General features: G+C 40.9%; 2 protein-coding genes and 1 long non-coding RNA gene across 6 annotated transcripts in view; 2 read left to right on the forward strand and 1 right to left on the reverse strand.

The window, feature by feature from the left end:
* Positions 1-21,047, forward strand: part of phip (pleckstrin homology domain interacting protein) — a 309,793-nt gene extending 288,746 nt beyond the window's left edge. Inside the window, exons 36-40 of one of the 4 annotated variants that reach the window (XR_010972495.1) lie at positions 2,273-2,425; positions 3,967-4,130; positions 7,866-8,019; positions 15,171-15,326; positions 16,870-16,958. Coding sequence is in view for 2 of the 4 variants with exons in the window: in XM_068026782.1 (XP_067882883.1) it covers positions 2,273-2,425; positions 3,967-4,130; positions 7,754-8,019; positions 15,168-15,326; positions 16,870-17,534 (1,407 nt within the window). In the remaining 2 variants the exon portion in view is untranslated. Of the gene's footprint in view, positions 1-2,272; positions 2,426-3,966; positions 4,131-7,753; positions 8,020-15,167; positions 15,327-16,869 lie in introns of all 4 variants that reach the window. The other 3 variants (XR_010972494.1, XM_068026790.1, XM_068026782.1) reach the window with 3 other exon arrangements.
* The window catches only part of LOC137362438 (uncharacterized), a 42,215-nt gene continuing 20,214 nt past the window's right edge, over positions 3,966-25,966 (reverse strand). Inside the window, exons 2-3 of the long non-coding RNA XR_010972502.1 lie at positions 7,656-7,755; positions 3,966-4,120 (exon numbers count right to left, since the gene is read on the reverse strand). This is a non-coding gene — a long non-coding RNA (uncharacterized lncRNA). The remainder of the gene's footprint in view (positions 4,121-7,655; positions 7,756-25,966) is intronic.
* si:dkey-261l7.2 (uncharacterized protein LOC569751 homolog) overlaps positions 24,201-25,966 on the forward strand; it is a 47,287-nt gene continuing 45,521 nt past the window's right edge. The window contains exon 1 of the mRNA XM_068026812.1: positions 24,201-24,224. The gene's annotated coding sequence lies outside the window, so the exon portion shown is untranslated. The remainder of the gene's footprint in view (positions 24,225-25,966) is intronic.

A 25,966-nucleotide genomic window follows, 5' to 3' on the forward strand; every position in this document is an offset into this window, starting at 1 on the left:
AAGGTGGAGCAGTCAGACGTGTGTGGAAGTGGATGAAGATACTTCGGTGGTGACCCCAGATTGGCGCGGGTGGGGGACGGATGGGGCAGGGAAGGAAGATGCAGATATCTGTGGAAGCATTGCATTCAATCCTTTCATAGATGGTTGTGTTTGTTGGAGGCCAGTCATCTCAGCTGCAGGACATTACTGCAGTAATTTTTCAGGATAGTGTCCTAGGCCCATTTATCTTCAGCTGCTTCATCAATGACCTTCTGTCCATCATAGAGTCAGAAGTGGGGATGCTTGCTTATGATTGCACAATGTTCAATTCCATTCGCAACTCCTAATGTAATATGCAGGCATGTAGCAAGTCCTGAACAACATTCAAGCTTGGGCTGATATGTGGCAAGTAGCCTTCGCGCCACGCAATTGCCAGGCAATGACCATCTCCCCTTGACATTCAACAGCATTACCATTGCTGAATTCGCCAACATCAACATCCGGGGTGTCATTATTAACGAGAAACTTAATTGGACCAGCCAAATAAATACTGTGGCCACAGGAACAGGTCAGAGGCTGGGTATTCTGTGGTGAGTAACTCACCTCTTGACTCACCAAAGTCTTTACACCATCTACAAGGCACAAGTCAGGAGTGTGATGAAATATTCTCCACTTGCCTGGATGAGTGCAGCTCCGACAACAGTTAAGAAGCTCAATATCATCCAGGACAACGCAGCCCGCCTGATTGGCACCCCATCTACCATCTTAAACATTCATTCCCTGTACCACCAGTGTACCCGTGTCTGCCGTATGTACCACCTACACGATGCACTGCAGCAGCTCACCAAGGCTTCTTCTGCAGCACTTCCCAAACCCATAACGTCTATCACCTAGAACAAGAACAGCAAGCACATTAGAATGCCACCACTTGGATGTTCCCCTCAAAGTCACACACTATCCTGCCTTGGAAATATATCACCATTCCTTCATCGTCACTGGGCCAAAATCCTGGAACTTCCTACCTAACAGCACTGTGGGTATATCTATACCACACAGACTGTATCGGTTCATCACCACCTTCTCAAGGGCAGTTAGGGATGGGCAGTAAATGCAGGCTTGCCAGTGACATCCACAAACTATGAACAATTAAAAAGAGAAGTCCAATGTTCATGGCAAACTGTAAATGTCATTGTTGAGAAACCCTGAAATTTGCAAGATTGGGAGTAATCAAAACAGTCAATGTTGCAAGTCTCAAAATATTGCATGAGTTGGTAAACTGCAGACATAATTACAAATCCTGGGATTACTGAAAGCAGTAAACCTAAAATCTGTTTGAGATACCAGTATTGCACTTTGCTGAATCTGTATCATCACGTGATTACTGATCACCATTTTAAAACAGTTCTTCATGTATATTTGGTGCTTTTTTCTACAAATTTTAAATGCTAGCATTTCCGACCCTAAAGCACTAGCTGGTGAAGTATAGCATGAAATCATCATCTTTGAAAGACCATAGTTTTTGAAAGAGAAATTGAATGCAAAATATGTATGGAGGGTTTGAAAGAATCTGTAATTGATTTAGGGAACTGCGGAGAGTGAAAAGTGACCTTTTTTTGTTGCCATTCTTGGAGTTTGTTGAATGAGGCTGTATGTAGTTGAACAAGAATATTTACACCAAAGTAAACTGGCAACTATAACTGCACAAGTCATGGACCCATTCAAAGAATTCAGACAAGCAGCTGACAAGTCACCAGAAAAAAATTGTTGGAAATATACAATAGGCTATCCATCTAAAAGCAAAAGATAAAATAAATTGCAATCCCATCCAAAATATTAATCTAGCTCTTTTTTCAGATGTTGACTGCTCTATGTCCTACTAGCATTTTCTATTTTAATTTCCAATTTCTAGTGTTTGCACTTTTTTTTTACCATCCTGAAAAAGGTCAGTGTGTCTGCAGCAAGAATCACTTGCTACCTTACATTAAGGATATTTATTGTGTACTTTTTTTAACACACAGATGTACTCACCAATAGCATTGTGATGCATAGACCAACACTGAAATGACTTTGGTAGTTCCACCCATCAGTTGCCCTAACTTTAGCAGAAACCCCATTTATGTGGTTTATCTGGGGTTTCCATGATCGATTGGGAGCTCTGCAAGGAAATTGCTGGGGCAGTATTCAGCATGGGAAAGCATTCACATGGTACATTATATCACTTCCATGTTCTTCACCTTTGCCTTCATTTCTCAAATTAATGTGTATTTTTTGTAAACATTTTGTTTTCTTCTAGGATTATAGAGATATCATTGACACACCAATGGATTTTGGAACTGTTCAAGAGACACTGGAAGCTGGAAATTATGGGACGCCATTGGAATTGTGTAAAGATGTGCGCCTTATTTTTAGCAACTCCAAGGCTTACACTCCCAGCAAAAAGTCAAGGGTAAACAAACTATTAAAAATTGCATATGGGCTATCCAAAATAAATATTCAAGTCAGAGCATGTTGTTGACTTTGTTCGATCCTGTTGACATTTAAAGAAATGAGTACATCCTGTACTATTTGTTGGCCATTTAGCTGTGGACAAAACAGGAAGTAGATTTACTTCTGAGAACTTCATTGCAACCCAAAATCCAAATATTTCCATCTCATAAACTGATATCAATATTATGGGGCCAAAATTCTAATTTTCTCTCTCTCTCTCTTTCTCTCTGAAGGTATCTAGAAAGTGTTTGAAACTCTCCCTCCTGTTGGGGGGGGGGGGTGGTGTGGGGGGGGTAGGGGTGGCTCAGAGTCTCGCATCAGGTGGCGCTGAGGCCGGAGGGCCTGTTGCGAAGCAATGTTGCTGGGGGCGGGATAGGCCTATGATGGGCTTCCTGCTCAGAGGCCAATTGAGGCCATTAAGTGGCTTATAAATGGGTAATTAAGGACCTCTTCCACTGCTGCTAGGATCTTACCAGATGCAAGAGGGTGCCAGAGGGGGGGGTCCCTGCTTCGTGGGCAATTTGTGGCCCACGGAAGACACCCACCGGGAACCACTTTAACCCACTCCCCCCGGAACCCCCTCCCCCTGGACTGCATGCCTACCCTCAGCTTCCCCTTGCCTGTGCCTTCCAGACTGGCTCTAGCGACCCCACCTCACATACCTCTGGGCCTGGGCCTGACGCCTCTGCAGTACCGGCAGTGGCCACCGCTCCCGATGCCATTGCTGCTGAGCTGTTGGCCCTCTGATTGGCCGGCAGCTCTTGGAGGTGGGATCCCCGTCTTTAAAGAGACGGGGATCCTGGCTTGTGAAACTTAGAAGGATTGCTCCGGGGGAGGGGTGCGCGAAAAAGCCGACACGCCTTTTTGGCCTGGTGCCGGGAGCCCTGGCTCTAGCACAAAATCAAGCTTCAAGTCACAGGTTGCATTTCGCTGAGGTGTAAAGAAGAACTTGCATTTAGATAGTGTTTTTAATTACTTTAGGATTTGCCAAAGTGCTTCATGCCGACAAAGTACTTTTTTTTCAACGTAGTCTTGCTATAATGTAAGCAAGTACAACAGTCAATTGTGTGCCACAAGGTCCCACAAAGAACAATGAAATAAATGACCAGGTAATCTGTTTTTGGCATATTGGCTGAGAGTCAAATATTGCCCAGTACACGGGGAGAACTTTCCTGTTCTTTGAATAGCGCCAAACCTGTTGATGAAGGATTGTGGAATTCACCAAGATTGCATAACTTGTGGTGATGTGATGGAAAAAAAATGCTTAGTTTGCCATGCCTCTGAGACCAAGTCATCAAGTCTTATCTTGGAAATGCCATCCCACGTTTGGGAAACATTGTAACGAAACAGCCTATTTAACTAATTCCTAAAATAATGTAGGAGACTGGAATGTATTGCTGAGCTTATTACGATAAAATAATGCTTGTGTTATATAGACACTTAAATATGCATTCATAATACATTGGTTCAGTCTTACAATTAAATGTTTATTCTCACCAGATCTACAGTATGAGTTTACGACTGTCGGCATTGTTTGAAGAACACATCAGCTCCATCATTTCTGATTATAAGGCAGCAGTTCGATTCTGTTCGAGAAAGAAGGCTTCCAGCCAAAGACGGAAGCGAAGAAGAAGTAGCTCTCCCTCAAGCAGTGCTGCATCAAGGTATATTAATTCAGAGTAGTTAAAGTATGGTTAATAAACTGCTGTGTCATTCTGTTCCATTAACTATGTAGTCATTAGGTGTAGAGAACATGAAAGTGGTTGTATTTTGAGGGTACAGATCCAATATTAGTTTGTTTTCTTCTGGAAGCAGACTGAATATTAAAACCCAAAAAACTATCGAAGAGGACAGTTTGAACTAAGCCATGTAACCACAAATTGATGACCTGTTAACCTAGCCTCAAAGTGTTAGCTAACTGTTCCTGTTGATGCATATTTTAGCCATTTTTTAATGAAGCTCTTAAAGTATTTAAATTGTTTTCACCTGTTGGACAAGGTTTTCTTAATGTTGCCCATGTAGAGCTGTGGTGATAGTTTAAAGTCCCAGAATGCAAAGCGGTTCCGGATGGTACGAAATGTTTGTCAGTATTTTATTGTTATATTTAGTTTTACCATCTATTGTGCTGCTACTTTGTAATGGTAGTGGAGGAGAACATTCATAGGTGTTATTAGAAGTTAAAACATTGGCAAAAAGTGATAATTTTTGTTCACTTTTTATTGTTTAAAACAAAGGAGCTCAAATTCTTTTTGGTGGGGGGGCGGATGTTAGGAGGCAAAGTGAGTGCATCGACTGTGCTGGGGGCAGCTTTGGTGTCAGAATTTGGCATGTAATTCTAATCAACCAGACCTCTGTCCCAAGGGGGAAATGTCCTAAATTTTAGTCTGCCTGAAGCCTTCTAATGTTAGCAGAGGCTTTTGATGGCATTCCTAGTCTATGGAGGAAATAGGCCCAAGCAGAAGGGTCATCAGTCTGAAACATTAATTCTGTTTCTCTCTCCACAGATGCTTCCTGATCTACTAAGTTGTTCCAGCATTTTCTGTTTTTATTTCAGATTTTCAGCATCCATAGTATTTTGCTGTTGTAAACAAAAAGTAGCGTGTAATGAGTTTTTCGGACTGGAGGAATATAAGAGTGAAGCATTGCTACGGGTATATGGTTGGGATCATTGCTGATCTCATGATATGTATAAATGATCTGGCTAAGTGCAGGGGAATATCAAAATTTGTGGACAACAGAAAAATATTGAGCATGGTTAACTGAAGAGGAATGCAAATAAATTCAGGAGGACATGGCAAAGCTAGTAAATCCAGGATATAGATTGGGATGAAATTTAATGCAAAGAAATTTGAGGTGATACATTTTGGAATGAAGAGTAAGGAGAGTAAATAGGTACAAACTGATAAAAGAATAGAACAAGAGAGACTTGTTGCTTAAGATACACAAATCTTAAAATTTTGGTGGAGAGTGCAATGGCAAAGGGATAATGTTGAACCTAAGACAAATCATTGGTTTGGAGTATACTGTGTTCATTATTGAGCACCCTAGTTTAAGAAGACTGGCAAGGTCATGGTAGGGTACAAAGATCCACTGAAGTGATACCAGGGATGAGGAGCGTTAGTTCAGCTAGAAAAAACAGTGATCTTTTTGCTAGAACAAAAAACATTGTGAGGAGATCTGATAGGGGTGCTCAGATTTATTAGGGTTTTAATAAGATATATAAGGAAAAAGTATTTTGACTGGTGATTGAGTCTGTAACTAGAGGGGATAAATTTAGTACTTTCAAAAGGAATACAGAAAATTTGCATGCAGGTACAGCAAGCAATTAGGAAGGCACATGTTGGCCTTTATTACGAGGGGATTAGAGTACAAGATTAAGAACATCTTGCTACAATTGTACAGGGCTTTGGTGAGACTACACCTGGAGTACTGCACGTAGTTTTGGTCTCCATATTTAAGGAAGGGTATACTTGCATTGGAGGTGGTCCAGCAAAGTTTCACTAGATTGGTTCCTATGATGAGAGGCTGTGATGACTAAATTGGGCCTTTACTTGAGTTTAGAAGAATGAGAGGTGATCTCATTGAAACATACAAGATTCTGAAGGCACTTGATAGGGTAACCACTGAGAGGTTGCTTTCCCTAGCTGGGGAATATAGAACATGGGGGGGGGGGGGGGGGGGGGGGCGCTCATTTAAAGGGTTGTGAAGCTTTGGAATTGCCTACCCCAGAGGCTTGTGGGTGCTCCATCATTGAATGTGTTTAAGGCTGAAATAGAATAATTTTTGGACACTCAGGGAATCAAGGGAAATGGGGAGCAGACGGGAAAGTGGAGTTGAGGTAGAAGATTAGCCATGATAATATTGAATAGCGGAGCAGGTTCGAGGAGCTGTCCAGACTACTCCTATATTTTATGTTCTTGTGATCACCAAAAGAATAAAGGGTGGAGTTAAGAGTTTTTTTTTATTGCAGGGGGTTGTTGAGAAAAGGAATGCAGAGCAGAAACAGTAGTGGAACCAAAATCCATAATACCTTTTAAAAGGGAAATGTATAAATATTTGTAAAGACAGGGAAAGGTGCTAAGTGAATAGCACTTTTAGAAATCTGCTTCACACACTTGAGGGGTAAATGACCTCCTCCAATGTTGGGAAATTTGGCAATTTATTTGCCTCAATTAATTTGTGAAAGTTTGATTAAGTCAGTGGCTGTTATCAAGTGTGGCACAGTGAAGTGATTCAGGACGTTGGTATACCAGAGCACAATATGGTTACACACTGATTTGATTCATCACACAATGAGTTTATGATCTCAGTTGTGATTTTAGTAGAAGATACAGAGCAGAAGTGAAGTGATTTGCAGAAGGAGGGAAAATTGGGATAATGATTTGCCCCAAGCAAGAGTAATGTACCATCGCTGTAGCTGAATCAAATGATATTAACAGAGGTCTGGTTGCTGGTTGCATGCCTGTCCACTTGGCCAGATTGTTTTGCATGCCATACACAATTTGCATGAGAAGATCATCAAATTAAAAAATGTTGAAATCTAGGATACAGAAATGTTTGAAAAAATTGATCTTCCTGAGGTTTTTTTTTTTAACTTTCAGTAGAGTTTCAGCAGGGATATAGAGAAGTTTTCCTTGAACATGATGTTAAAGAAACTGAATTTTCTGAGGGTCAGTAACCAGAGGATACAGATTTAAGATAATTGGCTAAAGAACCAGAGATGAGGATTTTTTTCGTAACTTGTTATAATCTGGAATATACTACCTGAAAGGATGGGACGAAGCAGATTCAAGAGTGATTTTCAAAGGAATTGGATGCATACTTGAAAATGAAAAACAATTGCAGGGCTATGGGAAATGAGCAAGGATGTGAGACTAATTAGATAGCTCTTTCAAAGAGATGGTACAGGCACAATGGTGTAAGATTCTGTGATTCTATGAATTTGGTAGTTGAGTTGGTATTGTTGGTGGAGTTGAAATACAACACAGTGCTTCTGATAAGTTAACAAAAATTAACAAATAAGGAGCATCTTAGTTAATAGATGAAAGGACAATTTAGGAATAAATTATTCTTGTGACTTTATCATTTTAACACTCTTTGATTCAACATTTTCAAACAAATAGTGATGTGATTTTAAATTAGTTGCTGTCTGTGTAACAGATAAGAGGGTAAGCAATGGCATTTCTTACCTCTTCCCTTGAATAATGTTGAAGAAGAAAAATCTTTCAGTCAAGAAGTGAAGTTTTCAATTGTGGATATGTAATAACAATCTGTGTTTTAATTGCAGCCCTGAAAGGAAACGAAGGTTATTAAAACCCCAAGCCAAGATAGAGCAGCCCATTTCTTCACCCTTATCTGTGCCTGTGAGATCAACAAGTATGAAATCCTCTGTTATTCAGGCCAACGGCAAGGCAGGTGAATCTGCTTCTGTGGTCCGAACCAGAAGCACAAGGCTACGGCAGGGAATCACCTCTGGGACTGAAACATCATCTTCATTCGGGGCAGTGTCAGCTGTTTCAAAGACTTCTGTTCTGGCATCGACGGGAAGTGCAAGTAAGAGACAAATTTTGTTGCTAAGTGCCTTATTTTGGGATTGGTAGTAGAATTCCTAATGTTACTGTACTGCTAACTGCTTGCCAAATAAAATGCAGTAAAGCTGCTGTTTTACGGGCAGATGGCTAAGGGGGCTAACACTCTGTATTGCTATAAGGAGCAGATGGACTCTCTCTCAACTTCCAGGCTTCCCATAATATAGGGACAGAATCACAGAATAATACAGTGCAGAAGAGGCCCTTCGGCCCATCAAGTCTGCACCAATGCATTAAAACACCTGACCTGTCTACCTAATCCCATTTGCCAGCACTTGGCCCATAGCCTTGAATGTTATGACGTGCCAAGTGCTCATCCAGGTACCTTTTAAAGGATGTGAGGCAACCGGCCTCTACCACCCTCCCAGGCAGTGCATTCCAGACCGTCACCACCCTCTGGGTAAAAAAGTTCTTCCTCAGATCCCCCTTAAACCTCCCGCCCCTCACCTTAAACTTGTGACCCCTCGTAACTGACCCTTCAACTAAGGGGAACAGCTGCTCCCTATCCACCCTGTCCATGCCCCTCATAATCTTGTACACCTCGATCAGGTCACCCCTCAGTCTTCTCTGCTCCAGTGAAAACAACCCAAGCCTATCCAACCTTTCTTCATAGCTTAAATGTTCCATCCCAGGCAATATCCTGGTGAATTGCCTCTGCACCCCCTCCAATGCAATCACATCCTTCCTATAATGTGGCGACCAGAATTGCACACAGTACTCCAGCTGTGGCCTTACCAAAGTTCTGTACAACTCCAACATGACCTCCCTGCTTTTGTAATCTATGTCTCGATTGATGAAGGCAAGTGTCCCATATGACTTTTTCACCACCCTATTAACCTGCCCTTCTGCCTTCGGAGATCTATGGTCAAACACGCCAAGGTCCCTTTGTTCGTCGGAACTTCCCAGTGTCAGGCCATTCATTGAATAGTTCCATGTCACATTACTCCTTCCAAAGTGTATCACCTCACACTTTTCAGCGTTATATTTCATCTGCCACTTTTCTGCCCATTTGACCATCCCGTCTATATCTTCCTGTAACCTAAGACACTCCACCTCACTGTTAACCACTCGGCCAATCTTTGTGTCATCCGCGATCTTACTGATCCTACCCCCCCACATAGTCATCTATGTCGTTTATATAAATGACAAACAATAGGGGATCCAGCACAGATCCCTGTGGTACGCCACTGGACACTGGCGTCCAGTCACTAAAACAGCCGTCTATCATCCCTCTCTGTCTCCTGCAGCGAAGCCAGTTTTGAATCCACCTTATCAAGTTACCTTGTATCCCATGTGCATTTGCTTTCTTGATAAGTCTCCCATCTGGGACCTTGTCAAAGGCTTTGCTGAAATCCATATAAACTACATCAACTGCACTACCCTCATCTACACACCTGGTCACATGCTCAAAAAATTCAATCAAATTTGTTAGGCATGACCTCCCTCTGACAAAGTCATGCTGACTATTCCTAATCAAATTTTGCCTCTCCAAGTGGTGATAGATTCTCTCCTTCAGAATTTTTTCCAATAGTTTCCCGACCACTGACGTGAGACTCACTGGTCTGTCGTTCCCTGGCTTATCTCTACAACCTTTCTTAAATAGTGGGACCACATTAGCTGTTCTCCAGTCCTCTGGCACCTCCCCCGTGGCCAGAAAGGAATTAAAAATTAGGGTCAGAGCCCCTGCAATCTTCACTCTTGCCTCTCACAGCATCCTGGGACACAAATTGTCTGGACCTGGAGATTTGTCCACTTTTAAGCCTTCCAAAACCTCCAATACCTTGTCACTCCCTATGACAATTTGCTCAAGAACCTCACAGTCTCTCTCTCTAATTTCTATATCTCCATCCTCATTCTCGGGTGAAGACAGATGTGAAGTATTCGTTCAACATTCTACCAATGTCCTCTGGCTCCACCCACAAATTTTCCCCTTGGTCCCTAATGGGTCAGGTGCAACTTGACAAGGAATACGAATATTACATTTAAATAAAATACAAGAATGCTTTGCTGCATCCAATTTTAAACAGGTATAATGCATTTTACTTTATGACACTGAAGGGTAGATTTTATGAATTAGAGATTAGTAGATGGAAAAATCACTAGGGACTGCTGATCTCTGTACCCAGATTCTCAATATCCTCTCCTGGAGCATGTTTTGATAGTGCAGGTGTCACCTCATCAGAGAGGGATATTGCACATGGATTCTGCTGCAAATGATTCAGATGAGCACTTTGATTGGGTAGCCTACAGAAGAACGCTGATGGCTATAAACAACAAAATGTTTCGTGGATTTGCAAGCCTGCCAGAAAACTTATGGCCAATGTCAAGGAGCATTGAGGAGCCCAGCACCAGCTTGACACAGAGCTTGGAGCCCATCCTGTCCAGTGTGGAAGTGGTGAACAACTCAGTTCACACACTTATGGATCTAACCATGATGCAGCACTCGATGGCCGATGTCGCAGCGTCCATTGCAGCACAAACAGCAGCCACCCAACGTCTACGTTCTGCAATGGAAGCTCAGACTACTGCCAGAGTGAAAATAGATAAGTCCCCTGGGCCAGATGGGATTTATCCTAGGATTCTCTGGGAAGCCAGGGAGGAGATTGCAGAGCCGTTGTTGTTGATCTTCAAGTCGTCATTGTCGACAGGAGTAGTGCCGGAGGACTGGAGGATAGCAAATGTTGTCCCCTTGTTCAAGAAGGGGAGTAGAGACAGCCCTGGTAATTATAGACCTGTGAGCCTTACTTCGGTTGTGGGTAAAATGTTGGAAAAGGTTATAAGAGACAGGATTTATAATCATCTTGAAAAGAATAAGTTCATTTGCGATAGTCAGCACGGTTTTGTGAAAGGTAGGTCGTGCCTCACAAACCTTATTGAGTTTTTCGAGAAGGTGACCAAACAGGTGGATGAGGGTAAAGCCGTGGATGTGGTGTATATGGATTTCAGTAAGGCGTTTGATAAGGTTCCCCACGGTAGGCTATTGCAGAAAATACGCAAGTATGGGGTTGAAGGTGATTTAGAGCTTTGGATCAGAAATTGGCTAGCTGAAAGAAGACAGAGGGTGGTGGTTGATGGCAAATGTTCATCCTGGAGTTTAGTTACTAGTGGTGTACCGCAAGGTTCTGTTTTGGGGCCACTGCTGTTTGTCATTTTTATAAACGACCTGGATGAGGGTGTAGAAGGGTGGGTTAGTAAATTTGCGGATGACACGAAGGTCGGTGGAGTTGTGGATAGTGTTGAAGGGTGTTGTAGGGTACAGAGGGACATAGATAGGCTGCAGAGCTGGGCTGAGAGATGGCAAATGGAGTTTAATGCGGAGAAGTGTGAGGTGATTCACTTTGGAAGGAGTAACAGCAATGCAGAGTACTGGGCTAATGGGAAGATTCTTGGTAGTGTAGATGAGCAGAGAGATCTTGGTATCCAGGTACATAAATCCCTGAAAGTTGCTACCCAGGTTAATAGGGCTGTTAAGAAGGCATATGGTGTGTTAGCCTTTATTAGTAGGGGGATCGAGTTTCAGAGCCACGGGGTCATGATGCAGCTGTACAAAACTCTGGTGAGGCCGCACCTGGAGTATTGCGTGCAGTTCTGGTCACCGCATTATAGGAAGGATGTCGAAGCTTTGGAAAGGGTGCAGAGGAGATTTACTAGGATGTTGCCTGGTATGGAAGGAAGGTCTTACGAGGAAAGGCTGAGGGACTTGGGGTTGTTTTCGTTAGAGAGAAGGAGGAGGAGAGGTGACTTAATAGAGACATACAAGATAATCAGAGGGTTAGATAGGGTGGATAGTGAGAGTCTTTTTCCTCGGATGAGGATGGCAAACACGAGGGGACATAGCTTTAAGTTGAGGGGTGAAAGATATAGGACAGATGTCAGAGGTAGTTTCTTTACGCAGAGAGTAGTAGGGGCGTGGAACGCCCTGCCTGCAACAGTAGTAGACTCGCCAACTTTAAGGGCATTTAAGTGGTCATTGGATAGACATATGGATGTAAATGGAATAGTGTAGGTCAGATGATCGGCGCAACATCGAGGGCCGAAGGGCCTGTACTGCGCTGTAATATTCTAATTCTAATTCTAATAATGGTTGTGGTTAAGGTCTGTAAAAAGGGGCTTGCATAGTGTCATAGCAGTCCAGCAATCTGTTCTCCAACAGACTACTGGGATTGCTAAGGTGCCTCCACAGGGGAGTGGCTGTGGCTTCATGGCACACAAACCTGCTGTCTTCACTCAGAATGACAACATTCATCCTCCCACTCCTACCACTGTCCTTGCTGTTGCCTGATGGCCAGCCAGCGCAGAATGTTGCCACCCATGCTGAGATGTGCATTCCATAGCTTGACCTTTTAGGCCCACAGCTGCTTAAGATCATCCTCCAAGACCATCTTCAGTTTCCCCTGTTGAAAGTCCACAGCCGTCCACCAGCCATGCTGTAGTCGCTGGGGTGGCACTGCGAAGCAGAACTAGGTCAGGCAAAGGTACACACAAAAGAGACAGTAAGCGAATATAGAAGGGTGATTAGTTGATTTTTTGCATGCATTTTTATTTTTGCATTGTGGCCAATGACAGAGGGAAGATAAGGATTGGGCTGTTGGTGAACAGGGAATTGGAGTTGCAGTCACTGGCATCACATTTGGATGAGTTCTTCGTGGACAGCCAGACCAGAAAGGGGCTGTCCAGATTGCATCTTCCCTTCATCTTCCTCCTCTTTCTCCTTCTCCATCATGATGCTCTTGCTACTCCTCCTCTGCTTCATGCTACTACTTCTTGCCATACAACTGGTGGCAAGGGCTGTTCCCTCATAAGGGTGTGGTTGTACACGATGCAACAGACCACAAGGAATCTTGACACCCCTCTTCTTCCGAGTACTGTGGGCTGCTCCAAAGCAATCCAGGCAACAGAACTGTTGGATGGAATCTTCTTTCAGCTTGGGAACACGACTGACTGAGTTGCACACTCAGCCGTTGCTCTTTCCTGGAGCAAACTAATTATCATCCCACTTCCAAGCTCTCTGATCAATTAGGGAGGGTGGACAGGATGACAATTCCATTCTCTCAAAAGAAGGAATTCTAATTAAAGGGAACATGGTATGGGTCAAAAAAGCTTAGCAACACCTGGATTTTTGAGACTGCAACAACCACAGGAATGGAGAGGGGACCTGGGAAGGCAGTCTCCCATTCTTACCTGGAGGTCCTGCAAAGGGATCTGAGAGGCTGCAGTGAGGTGAGCTCTCAAGAACAGGAGGTAGAGGACAACCTCTCCAAACAAGCAGTTGTGGATGGAAATGACCAAGGAAGTGAGCAACAGAAGTGTGATCCCTCCAGCCTGGAGACAGTGCACCAAGAGAATCTAGGACCAAAAGGGTGGGAAAGGTGTGTGGTATAGCATTTTCATGTGCCAAGCCCTATACTCTAACTTGTCCAGCTTGCCTCAGGTCAACACACTTTGCAGTTCCACTCAATCCTCTCTCTCTCTCTCTCTCCGCAAACACCTCACATCACCATCTGAGCAGCTACCACTGATGCCCACCTTTGTCCTGTTACCCTCTTACACCCATGCCTCACAGCTACCCTCCACAAATGTTGTCCTTCCCTCCTCTACCCACAAGCTATTGTGAACACTAGCACCTCTCTGCTTTTTCTCCTTGCAGGAGAAGAGAGCACACAACTCGGTGACTCCTGATCCAACCTGACCTGAAACTCCAGTTTTTTTCCCATCCCACATGCACCAGAACCCACCTCCACCAGCCTGAGAATAGTCTGCCCGATGTTTCAGCATACCAGTAGTCTTCTCTATCATTTTGTCTGGCAGCATGGCTTTCATTGTATGTATGCTGAGTGCATAGGTTGCACACCAGAGTCTTCAGCTACATCAGTGGATAGCCCTTGTCACCCAGTAGCCACCCTTTGGTTTGCCGTGGTGGTTCAAATGCATCTGCCACAGAGGATTGCTGAAGAATGAAGGCATCATGACTGCTGCCAGGATATCTGCATGATTCTCTGCCTGTGGTCACACAAACTAGACGTTGAGGGAGTAGACAGTGTTGGCATGTGGCACCTAAAAAAACAATGTGCATACAGTCATTGGCACCCTGCACCGTGGGGAAGGCTGCAGTTCTCCACCTGCTCATCTCTGGCAAAAGAGGACAAAACGTAGTTGGTTCTTTTCGAATAGAGAGCCTTAGTGACCTCCCTTTCACAGTAGTGGACGGCAAGCTGCAAGATGTTGCAAATATCTCCAACTCCAACCTGGAAGGAGCCAGATGCATAAATATTCATCATAGTCACCTGCACAGCCAATGGTAATGAAGTTCTTGCCAGACTCCGAGGTTGCAGTTGTGGCTGCAGCAGATGGCTGATTTCAAGGAGGATGTTGTTACTGAAGTGCAGATGTCTCACATGTCATTCCTCGCTGAGGTTCAGGCAGGAGATTCACTCCCTGAGCACACTCAGCAGATATGACCTACTGCTCAATGCCCTTCTCCTGCTTCTCCTCCTCACTCTTCCAGCCACTTGTCCTGCTCTGCATGGCTTCTGCTCATTCTCCAAGTCATGCTGTATTCCAAGGGTAATGCTACTGATGAATCCATGTCTGCGAACAAGTGGTTAGTGCAGAAGCCTTGAAATTAGCACCTGTCACACCATTCCCTATAGGCTTTTGCAACTTAAAACATCTATAGAAAGCACTGAACATTCGAGCATTGTAGCAACAGCCTGAAGAACTCAACCAGCAACTAACCTGTAGGTAATTGATGATGCCTTTAAATAGCATTGGCGTTGGGAGGTCCTCCTGCTGCTGAAGATGTGTTCAGTTGTGCTAAGTTAAAATAGAATGTTAGTTGGAGCGTTGAGCTCCAAAAAGGCAGTGCTGGCATTAAATCAGCGTTGCACGTAGATTGATGTCATGATCCACCTGCTCTGTGTACTTCTGGCAGACATTCACTGCGCGTGTGCGAAGGCGCTCCCTAATATGGCATCCGGCGCAATTAGCACGCATGTTGCGGACACTATTTTGGAGCTTTAAGGACTCTCATAGTGGCCAAAGCATGGGTAGTAATGAGCCCCATTTCTCAGCCTTATGTATTTAAGAAATTTTTCTTTTTAATATTTGTTTTAGCAGACTATAACGCTAAGCCATCGAAAGCCCAGAACAATCTCTGTAATCCTAAACTATCTGAATCAAAACACAATACTCAGACTTCATTGACAGATGAAGAGCCTGAGAAAAGGAGGTTAACACGTAGAAATAAACCAACACCATACAAACAACCTAAAGGCAAGTATCTTAAAACTGGCTTACACTAACCAATTGCTTCTGTAGTCACATATCTAATTGATTGTTTTGATGGACACATCTTAGTGGGGAGTGACCTGTTGATGTGTAATAAAGCGTTCACATTTTTCAGCCATTACATGTCACCAACATAGCGAACCAGTTAATGGTTAGCATTATTATTAAAGGGAGTCCTCTATTAAAATATGCAAGGAAAGCACTCCTCTAGTCAATATGTCTAAATAATATCATAAGTGTAGTTGGGAAAATTTTTTATTCCCAACAAAATCATTAAAATGTTCTATTAGAACATGCTTATTTCAGTAGAAATAGCAATAAAGAAATTTTCCCATTACAGTTTCAATGTTAATAGCAGGTAGCAGCCAGTAGAAATTTCCCATTATGTTTACAATATTGCTTACACATAACAATTGGTAATGTTCCTGCTACATTTACAATGTTCCTAATGCATAGCAACCACAGGACATTTTGCTGTTATGATTAAGTGCTGCTAATGCATAGCAACCAGAGAAAAAATTCCTGCAAACACACAGTAACCAGAAGAAATTGTTCCCTCAGATCATATACTAATTATATCCTGTATCCTGTGCACCAGTGGTTTTCAGAGATTTTCTGTTTTGGGGTACCTTTGCAATAACAACGCCTTGCATTTACGTAGTGCTTCTAATGTAGAACAAAATCCCACAAGCTTCATAAAGGAAATCGTAGGGCAATGGATGTTTTTAGAAGTGGTAACATAGAGGGATTTAATAAGGAGTTGCAGAGTGTAGCGCAGAGGCAGCTACAAGCACTGCTGTGACTGGTAGGACAAAAAGAGAGTAGGATATACAAATTGACAGGTTTGGAGGTTAAAAGGGTACAGAAGTGGCTATAAGGTTCGGGAATTATAGAAGGATTTGAAGATGAAGTTAGGGATTTTAAATTTAGAATATAGGGACCGAGTGTTAGTCAGTAAGTAGAGAGGTGATCAAGAGTCAGTGTGGAATTGGATATGGATGGTTAAGTTTGGTAAAGTTGGAATTTATGATGGTAGAAAATCAGAGGCTAACAAGAAGGACATTAGACTTCTGAGATTATATAACTACCTGGCATTTATATAGTGCCTTTAATATACAAAATGTGCCAAGGTGCTTCACAATGGAGCTGGATAAGGGAATGGATGCCAAGCCATAGAGGGAGAAATTAGGAAGGGTGACCAACAGTTTTTCAGAAAGTTAGCTTTGAGTAGGTTACTAAAAGATGGAGAGAAAAATGCAGAGGCAGAAGGGTTTAGGGTAAGAGTTGCCAAATTAAAATTATGTTTGATGGTAGTCAATTCTTCAGTTGAATTAAAACTAAGATAGTAAAATTAAGAGATAATATCCAGCTATGCCTAAATATGAAAGGATGGAAAAACTTGTGCTTTTGACCAAAAGTGTCCAAAAAATTAATGTTGTTTTCAATTCTATTGAATATAATGCTAGTACATTTTATATTACCTTATATGCTTTTTTACATATATATTTATTTTTCATTTAATATACAGGTGACATCAAAGCTGAGTCTTCAGCACAGAAGACCCCACAAATAAATGGGCACAGTGCATGTATCTCTGAATCTGTGGTCAAGAGACGTCCTGGTAGGAAACCAGGGGAATTAAAAAGTCTTAAAGGACCTGGTAAGAAAAGAGGTAGGAAAAGTAAAAAAGAACTACTTGGTATTGGACATGAGAATGAAATGAAGAAAGCAGAAGTAAAAAAAGACATATCCAATGAGAATGGTGAAGAAGCTACCTCAGAAAGCAGCTCTGGTTCAGAGAGCAACAGACAAAGAAAATTGTTGCAGAAGAAGCCAACAAGAGGCAGGAAACCCAAAGGAAAGAGTCTACAAGCTAAATCCAAATTGACAGTTGCTGCTAAACGTAAGATGCAAACAAGGAGCAACAGTAGGAAGCATGACGAGCCTAAGGAGCCCATTGAGCCTATAGAGCCTGTGGAAGAGGACGAAAGGACTGAGGAGTCCATGGGCTCTAAATCTGTCATGAAAACAAGGAATCAAGGTAGACGGACAACATGCTACAACGAGGAGGATTCAGAGGAGGAGCAAAGGCAGCTACTGTTTGAAGATTCCTCTTTAACTTTTGGAACATCCAGTAGGGGCAGGCTGCGCAAACTGACTGAAAAAGCAAAGGCCAACCTGATTGGTTGGTAAATGTCTGTAGTGTTTTGTCTACTCAATGAAACTTGTTTAGACAAGAACAGGTAAGGGATTGTTGCACTTGAGGTCGCTGCGTTCTCACTTGCAGACTGGTTGAAGATATGATTCAAGTTAGGTTTAATCAGAAGGCAAACTGAGCAAGGACTGATTTAGTAACCAATTAATCTCTCGAGAGTTTAAGATCTTGTTTTGTATTTGCTAGTTACTGCCTGGTACATTATATCAATGCACAAATTTTTGATGTTTGCCAGCACTAATTCATGTTAGAATATTGGCGTTCTGATGTACATTTTCACCTTCTACTTCCATCTTCTGTTCTCTGAAGAACTGTAGATTATGGTTTTGTTTTGGTGGTGGGGCAAATTTGCAGATTTAAGGGTTAGGATCAGTTAGTATTTGCACTTGTCAATCATTAATGTTACAGTTTTGCCACCTATTTGCTACTAAATTTGATGAGTTCTTTTCATTTTAAAAAATGCCTTTTAAACATCTGATTTTCATTCTTTTATGTTCAGAGATATTTTAGGTATTCCATTCTGTTTTTAATCTGTTATTTGAACCTGCCAAGCATTTATAAAAGTCATCTAAAACAATAAAATCAAATACATTCAAAGTGTGATTTTCATGTTTCAGTATCCCTGAAAGCAAATGCAATATTTAGATGAAATGTTTGCGCCCCAAAAGTCTACATTGATGGTCATTCAATTTAGAAATGAATGTTGGTCCGTATTTTTTAAGTTCTTTTGTTATTCCTTAAATTTCTTGGTGTTTGGATACATTCATATGTGTAGTATTTTTTACCTTCGATACAAAATGTGTTGTGCTGCCTTGCATTTTTTTAAGGAAAAGTTTGGAATAGTGTTGTTTATTGGTGAATTGGTTTGTACATCGGCAAATGTGCTCCCGCTCTTCAATGAGTATTTTTAAGTTGAAGTCTGCAAGCTTAATGCTACATTGGTAAGGATGTTAAAAAATTAATTTTACTCTTATTTTGAATCCCAAAATATATGCCATCAAAGCCTGAAGTCAAAGAATTTTCCACTTGCATGCCTTGCTTTTCCAGTTTCTGATCATTTCATACATTCATTATCAATCAGAAAATTATTGCAAGTTTTTGCACTACTGGTTATGTGTAACTACCTGCTCATTCCCACTATGCAGGTACAGTTGTGTTTTTGTCATCAAAAATACATATAGAGAGTTATTTTGTCAGATATTTAGGGTTGTACTTTCCCACTCCAACCCCTGCCCCCCGCCAAGTTAACAATCATAACAATCAGTCCTTGCTCATTTGTCAGTCATAATGTACTGCAGAGAACCCACAGTTGACTTCAAGTGCATTTGGGCACCTGTAATTCAAGCTTTCCAAAGAATTGCATAAATAGCCCATCATGTTCCCACTATTGTGAAGCAATTGTAAGCTGCTTCTCCCATTTATTGAATGTAGAGGCAAACAAAAAAGAAAAAGACTGCATTGCACTGGAACAGAGTGGTTGTCTCTTGCTTACCTTACACAATCAGGAAAAAAACTTTTGCCGAAGTAGAAAAGGAGACTGGTTTTAGTTATGTTTTCACATACATACACACACACACACACAAAAATTGTATATTGTAAGTAGAAAAAATATTTTAAGATATAGTACAGGGATGGGGTTGAGATGTGCCATCTATTCAATGGCTTTATAGCACACTCACATATAAACACTTTATAAAGGGTTTATGAGAACATGCCCAACTTCTTTATAGGTTGGGAAAGGTTATGAGATTTTAGAATTGCCAAGCATGTGAATTGTGCCGAAATTTCCGGACTTGTTTAGTTTGTGAGAATTTCCCCCACCCTTCAATAGTACAGGATTTCATGGGAACTTACTTGGCACTGGTACGCAGTTAATAAATGTCATGGTTTAAAAGTCCCATTGTATATGAATATTAGCTCAATTATGCTTACTGGGCTTTCTAGGGAGAAACATGGTTTAAAATTCATTCCATGCAGTAATCTGTTCTGGAGCTTGCACACTATTTTCTGATTTTAAAGAAAAGTTGGCTTTTTTGTAATCAGTAATTAAGTGGTCAAATTACTTTTTATTGGATGTTTGCAAATAGTACATTACTACACAGTGTCGTTTTGTGCACTTTCTTCCAATGTCTGTTATGCTACATTAAGTCAGTATCTTCCCTCTAAAGGAATAGCATTTGGTGATTGTGCCTTGAATATATCAATTTTTCCATTTTTTCTTGTTAATGGTTAGGGCTGGGACAAAGATTATTACACTCCAGAGGTTTTCTAACTTTTGACACCACCTACTTATATGTATATAACAAGCAAAGCTGTGTTTTTAAACATGAGAGCACAGATAATCACTTTTGAAAGTGATGAGATGCCATGCACTGCATGCAGTAAATGTATACATGATTGCAGATCATTTTTCTTCCAAACTGCCAAATGTAAACAGTACATTCTGAAGCAGAATATTTCTTTGTTACTTAGAATTTTGTCCCAGTTCTGATTTTCCCGTGGCAATTTAAGGGTGATGTTTGATTTGACTGTAATCTTCTCACTGAAGTGTGCTTGTTTTCTTTTGCTACTCATTTTTCTGAAGTAATGTGACAGTTTTTATTTCTTGGTTTACCATTTTTGTTTGATTGGATTTTTAAAAAAATAGTTGTTTTTAAATAAGATTGTCACCCTATTATCTGTTTTTGTATTAACTGTTATTAAGGAAAGAAAACAATTTTGCAATTCATCACTTACAAATACTACAGATATTTAGATGAGCATCATACTCATTAAGATACCAGTGTGCTATATCCAGTCAATTTGGAGACTGTTACTATGGTATGCACCCTTGCATCATTCTGGCTATTGTTTAAATATTTGCTTCTGTTAGATTTTTTTAATAACCAGTGAACCAAGAAATAATTGTCATTTTCTGTACGAGTTAAATGTGACCTTGTTTCATTCTTACTGGTCCTTAACAGTAATGCAAACTGAATTAAAGTGTCTCTTTTCCTTTTGTAATTCTTTGTCAAACATGGTGTAAATAAAATTATGGATACCTGTGAGTGAGTTTTGAGGCCATATCCTATTTAAGGGATTCTGATAAGAATTAAATCTGAACAGTTCATGAATGTCATCAGAACCCTGAGATTAGGTTAACATTTTAATTCACTCCCTGATATGTTTGTCATATAACATATACTGTGTTTGGAGTTTTACTTGACTTATTGCTATGTTGTGATAAATTGTGGGGATCTAGATGTTTTAAGAGCATTTTGGAACATCAGTGCGTAACCAAAATGGTATTCAATTTGAGAAATGTTGATTTCCCTTGAGATACCATTACTGTGGGTTTATCAAAAATAATTTGCAGTGGAATACAGGGAAACTCCATACACTTTATATATTATATACTTTATACTGTTCATATCTGCAGAACAGCATTTTGCCATTTCCCTTGGGATCCTTATTCCGATCCTATTTTTAAAATAAAACTTAATTCAAGAAAATTATTTCATGAGAGGTTGATTTTTGTCTTTATTAAGTTTGAGCATTCACAATTCATTTGTATTTGAACATGCGGCCACGGTATGCAAGCTGCTTCTACCTCTGTCCTTGGTGGAAAAAGAGTAAAAAAAATAATGTATTAAGTTCTTTAATGTATTAATTTGTGTATTTTGGTTACATAGATGAAATAAAAGTAAAGAAAATGTATGTAAGTATTGCACAAAGCACCCACTTTAATGAAAACTGTAGAGTATTGATTTTGTTTATGTTGGCATTCCCCTCTATTTACAATTACGGTACCAGTCTGGCATTTTACTAAGGAGGCACAAATATTTGTCTAAAGTATATGACTTGAATACTGGATTTAATATGGTTAAAAAAGGCAGTTTTTGCAACAGTAACTAACATTTTCCTCCCCCAGCCCCCCTGAAATTAATGGAAATTCCAGACCATGCTCCATAGTATAGTACAATTTCATATACGCCCTATATCCTTACTGTTCATTTTTTATATAAATGGGAGAGTTGAATTTTAAAAAGTACAATTATAGCTGTACTTGTATATTTTATATTTCACACACTTGAATTTTGTAGATTAAAGTTTATATGTTTTAAGTATTCAGACTCTTAAAACTAATTTCCCAACATCTTATTTTGATACTATTAACTAAGATAACAAATAAAAATAGTTCTTACTTGTCTTTTTTTCTCATTTTGATTAATATCTAGTGGTGTCTTTTTAATACATGACGTGTGATTCTCCCACAATTTTTAACCACCTGTTTGAATTCTTACATAATTGTGGCCTAAACTGACACCATAAGGTGCAAAGGAGCAGGAGTGCTCCTAACAGTACCACATTAAAACCATTATCACCATTTTTCATGACCTCGACCCTCCCTGATCATCATCACCATCCCTATCCTGGTCACCGATACCCCTTTCCCAGGTCACGTTAATGACATTCTAGAGAGTAGCTGCAGGTATTGCAACGGCCCGATCATTGAGACCTTTATTCCGGTGATCTGCCTGGAAACACCCATTACTGGGGAACGGTAGCATCGTGGTAATGTTACTGGACTAGTAATCCACAGGCCTGAACTAATGCTGCAGAGAAATGAGTTCAAATCCCAGCCCAGCAGCTGGAGCAATTAAATTCAATTAATTAAAATCTGGAATTACATGCTAGTCTCATTAATAATGATCATGAAACTACCAGATTGTAGGAAGCACTATCTGTTTCGCTAATTTCTTTCAGGGGAGGAAATATGTTGTCCTTACCCTGTCCGGTCTACATGTGACTCCAGATCCACACCAATATGGTTCACTCTTAACTGCCTTCTGAAATGGCCTAGCAAGCTACTCAGTTGTAAGCGGCTCCGCCACCGCTACTCCATGGCAATTAGGGAAGGGCAACAAATGCTGGCCTTGCCTGTGACACTCACATCCCAAGGATGAATTTAAAAAAAAGGTGCCTTAAGCCTATTCATTCAAGTGCATGGATTATTCCCTCTGTGCCCATTTCCAGTCTTGAATATCTTGATGGTCATGTTTGACAGTCAAGAATTGAAATAAATCAATGATATAAACAAAACAATTAAATGATAATATGCCATCTAATGTGCAAAAACATAATTCTGAGAAGAAAAATAAGCATTTTGTAAAATGCAGTTGTCATTGGGCTTGATGACTGAGTGTTAAAGACATTTTGTTATAGATCTGAGCATTTGATGAGAGCTGCTTGCATTAATAAGTTACACACATTTTCTGTTATTACAGTAAATATTGTTTTGGTAGTATCATAAATTTTATATATGACTTTGGACTATTAAAATTTTTCTTCCTTTCTGTGCCAGATGTAATTGGATGATATCTAAGATGGTTACTAGCAATACTTAAAGCTTTTGTGACAATAGTTGTTTCATTAAATAAAATCACACTGCTAGTGCGCTACAGCTAGTTAGTGTTTAGATTTGGCAGTTAGACAATATTTATCCAACCAGTAGCAGTATTGGTCAATGCATGTGTATGTATTAAACATAATGGGCTTGATTTTCAAATTGGGGTCAGGAACCAAACGCCCAGATAATTTCCAGATCCCGACACTGCGTCGCTCACGCGACACTACCTTCAAATGTAAGTGCCTTAATTGGGTCAGAGGCGAGCTCGGAACTCAGTTAGTGGCACCGGCTGTTACCAGGAGGGTGGGAGATGCCTGCCGAGCACGAGTGTCGAAGGCAGATGGCAGCCATGATGGGGCTTGCCAGTGCCTTGCAGATGATAACAGGCAGCACCTTGGAGGGCCAGTGGCCAAATGGAAGGTAAAGCGCACAATCCAGTGCAAGATGCCAAGAAAGCCCTATGTGGGTATATCTCATGTATTATATACACCCGTTTTTAGTTCAGGACCCACATTTATTGGCTGTGTCAGAGGAAGGCAGTCTTAGAAATAGAACACGAGAAGAGAAGCCAAAGTAAGATCTGGCAGTGAGGCTTCTGGAGGCCAACCTCAGAACTTGTAACATGTGGATCTCATGGCCATGAAGGTTATTGTCAAAATAAACTATTACACCACTGTATCCTTCTGAGCCACCACCATTGACACATACCAAATCAGTCAAGTGGCTGGCCACAGATCTATCAAGCTTCTAAACAGAGGCCATGTTTGCAAGGGACAACACATTTCATCATTTTCTCTGTGGAATAGCAGCATCAGTTCAACACAACACAGATTTTCCAAGGTGCAATAATTCCTAAGAGTGCAGAATGTTGTAAATGACACCAATGTATTGTTTAGACCATTGAGCCTAACTACCAGTTTCAGACAGAGCTGGTGTACTGCTGTCCTCTGGGGACATTGTTCTGGAGTGTCAAACAGAGGAACTCTCCCTGTATTGGCTCATGCAGCAGCATATGCACTTTAATAAAACAGAACGTGCAGGAAGCACGCAGCAGCTCAGGAAGCACCTGTGGAGAGAGAGAGAAAGGTAGGGTTAACATTTCAGTTCTTTCGTCAGAACCCACAGATTTCCAGCATCTGCAGTATTTTGCTTTTTTGCTTTCCTCTCTCCGCAGATGCCGCCTGGTCTGTTGACTGTTTCAGTATAACAAATTTCTGTCCACAAGTAAGTGAAGTCTCAAGTCTGATGATTACATTCTACTTTTGTGCATTTTGGTGAGGTAAGTGCTGCATGAACTGCACTGCAAGGTACAGATGTCAACTTATTTAGTTTTTACATGCAATATTTTATCCCTGTTCAGCTTTTCACTTCAGATAAAGCCTAAAAACTGTATGCATATTATTTATAAGCACCTTCAAAAATATTGTTATTGAATAATGAGTGCACTCTTTAGTATCTGTTACAACCTGAGTTGTTAATAACAGGAGAAAAGTTATATACAAGTAAGAAGGGCTATCTTACAGACTTAGTAAGAGATTACTTCATTCCAGTGTGAATAGTAAAGCTTACCTCTCATTTTTTTCAGTTATATAATCCTACTTTATCAGTAATATGCTAATTGCAACTAATTGAAGAAATTATAAGCCTTTGTTCTTAAAGAATTGGCAATTAATAGCCAACATGGGCCTCTGATTTAAAATCAAACTTTCAATTTCTCATGTTTTGTTTAGAAAAATTTGAACATTATTTTTAATAGACTTGTACTATAAGAATATGTTACATGCACACAAATATGTTCGCACCCAATTGCAAAGTTCAGTTGGCAACAGACTCATAATGTGTAATTCTTACTAGGTTAAGAGTTGAAGACTTCAAAGAACAAACACTGGAAAACCAACAGTTCATCAACATAAAAACTATTTAAAATGACAAAAATTGCTGTTGATTGCTGAAAGTAGCAAATCAAGACAGCATGGAGAGAAAATTGAAATAAGACTTCACGCAGTAACATTATTTTCAAGTATTAAAGTAATTAATATTCACCAAAGTGCTTATTACTGCCCTTATTTCATTTCAGGTCAATATTCAGTACCTTAAGATTTGCGAAGGAGCAGCTAATGTTGTTGTAATGATGCAAGTAAACATTTTCATGTGCTTTTATCACTTTTTTCCCAACCCCCATTTCGAATGATAGAGAACAGGAATTACTTTGAACAAGACAATGTTTATATATAGAGGCACTTACTAGAAAATTTGCTTTGGCAGAAACGGAAAGCTATCATTTAAATTTAATTTATATTTCCTGCATTATACTTCCTGGCTTGGACCTCGGGTGGCTGCTCCACTGGCAGCAGCCACTGCCTCCATGGTGGCGCTACTCAGTTAAAGACCTGCCAACCTCATTGGCTGGCATTTCTGAGGGCATGACTTCCGTCGCGGAGCCCTTGATCCTGTGGAAGGCCTGTCACTATCCAATTTAGTGCCTAATTGGCAATAGTTTCCGCGGGCCTCCCACAGAAGGGGCCATGCGGGGTCCTTGCCCGAATAAGATCCTGGCCAACATGTGGAGAGTATTACATCACACTCCTGACTTGTGCCTTGTCAATGGTGGTCAGGTTTTGGGGAGTCAGGAGGTAAGTCACCCGCTGCAGAAATCCCAACCTCTGCCCTGCTCTTGTAGCCGCAGTATTTATGTAGCTGGTCCAGTTCAGTTTCTGGTCAATGTTAACCCACTCAGGATGTTGATGGTGGGGGATTCAGTGATGTTAATGCCGCTGAATGTTAAAGGCAGCTGGTTAGATTGTCTCTAGTTGGAGATGGTCATTGCCTAGTGCTTGTGTGATGTGAATGTTACTTGCCACTTATCAACTCAAGCCTGAATCTTTTTTTTTATTCGTATCTGAGATGTGGGCTTCGCTGACAAGACAAAAATTTATTGCCCATCCCTAATTTCCCTTGAGAAGGTGGTGGTGAGCTGCCTTCTTGAACCACTGCAGTCCTTGTAGGTACACCAACATGTGT

The sequence above is a fragment of the Heterodontus francisci genome, chromosome 3 (assembly GCF_036365525.1).
Source record: "Heterodontus francisci isolate sHetFra1 chromosome 3, sHetFra1.hap1, whole genome shotgun sequence".
Taxonomy (NCBI): domain Eukaryota; kingdom Metazoa; phylum Chordata; class Chondrichthyes; order Heterodontiformes; family Heterodontidae; genus Heterodontus; species Heterodontus francisci.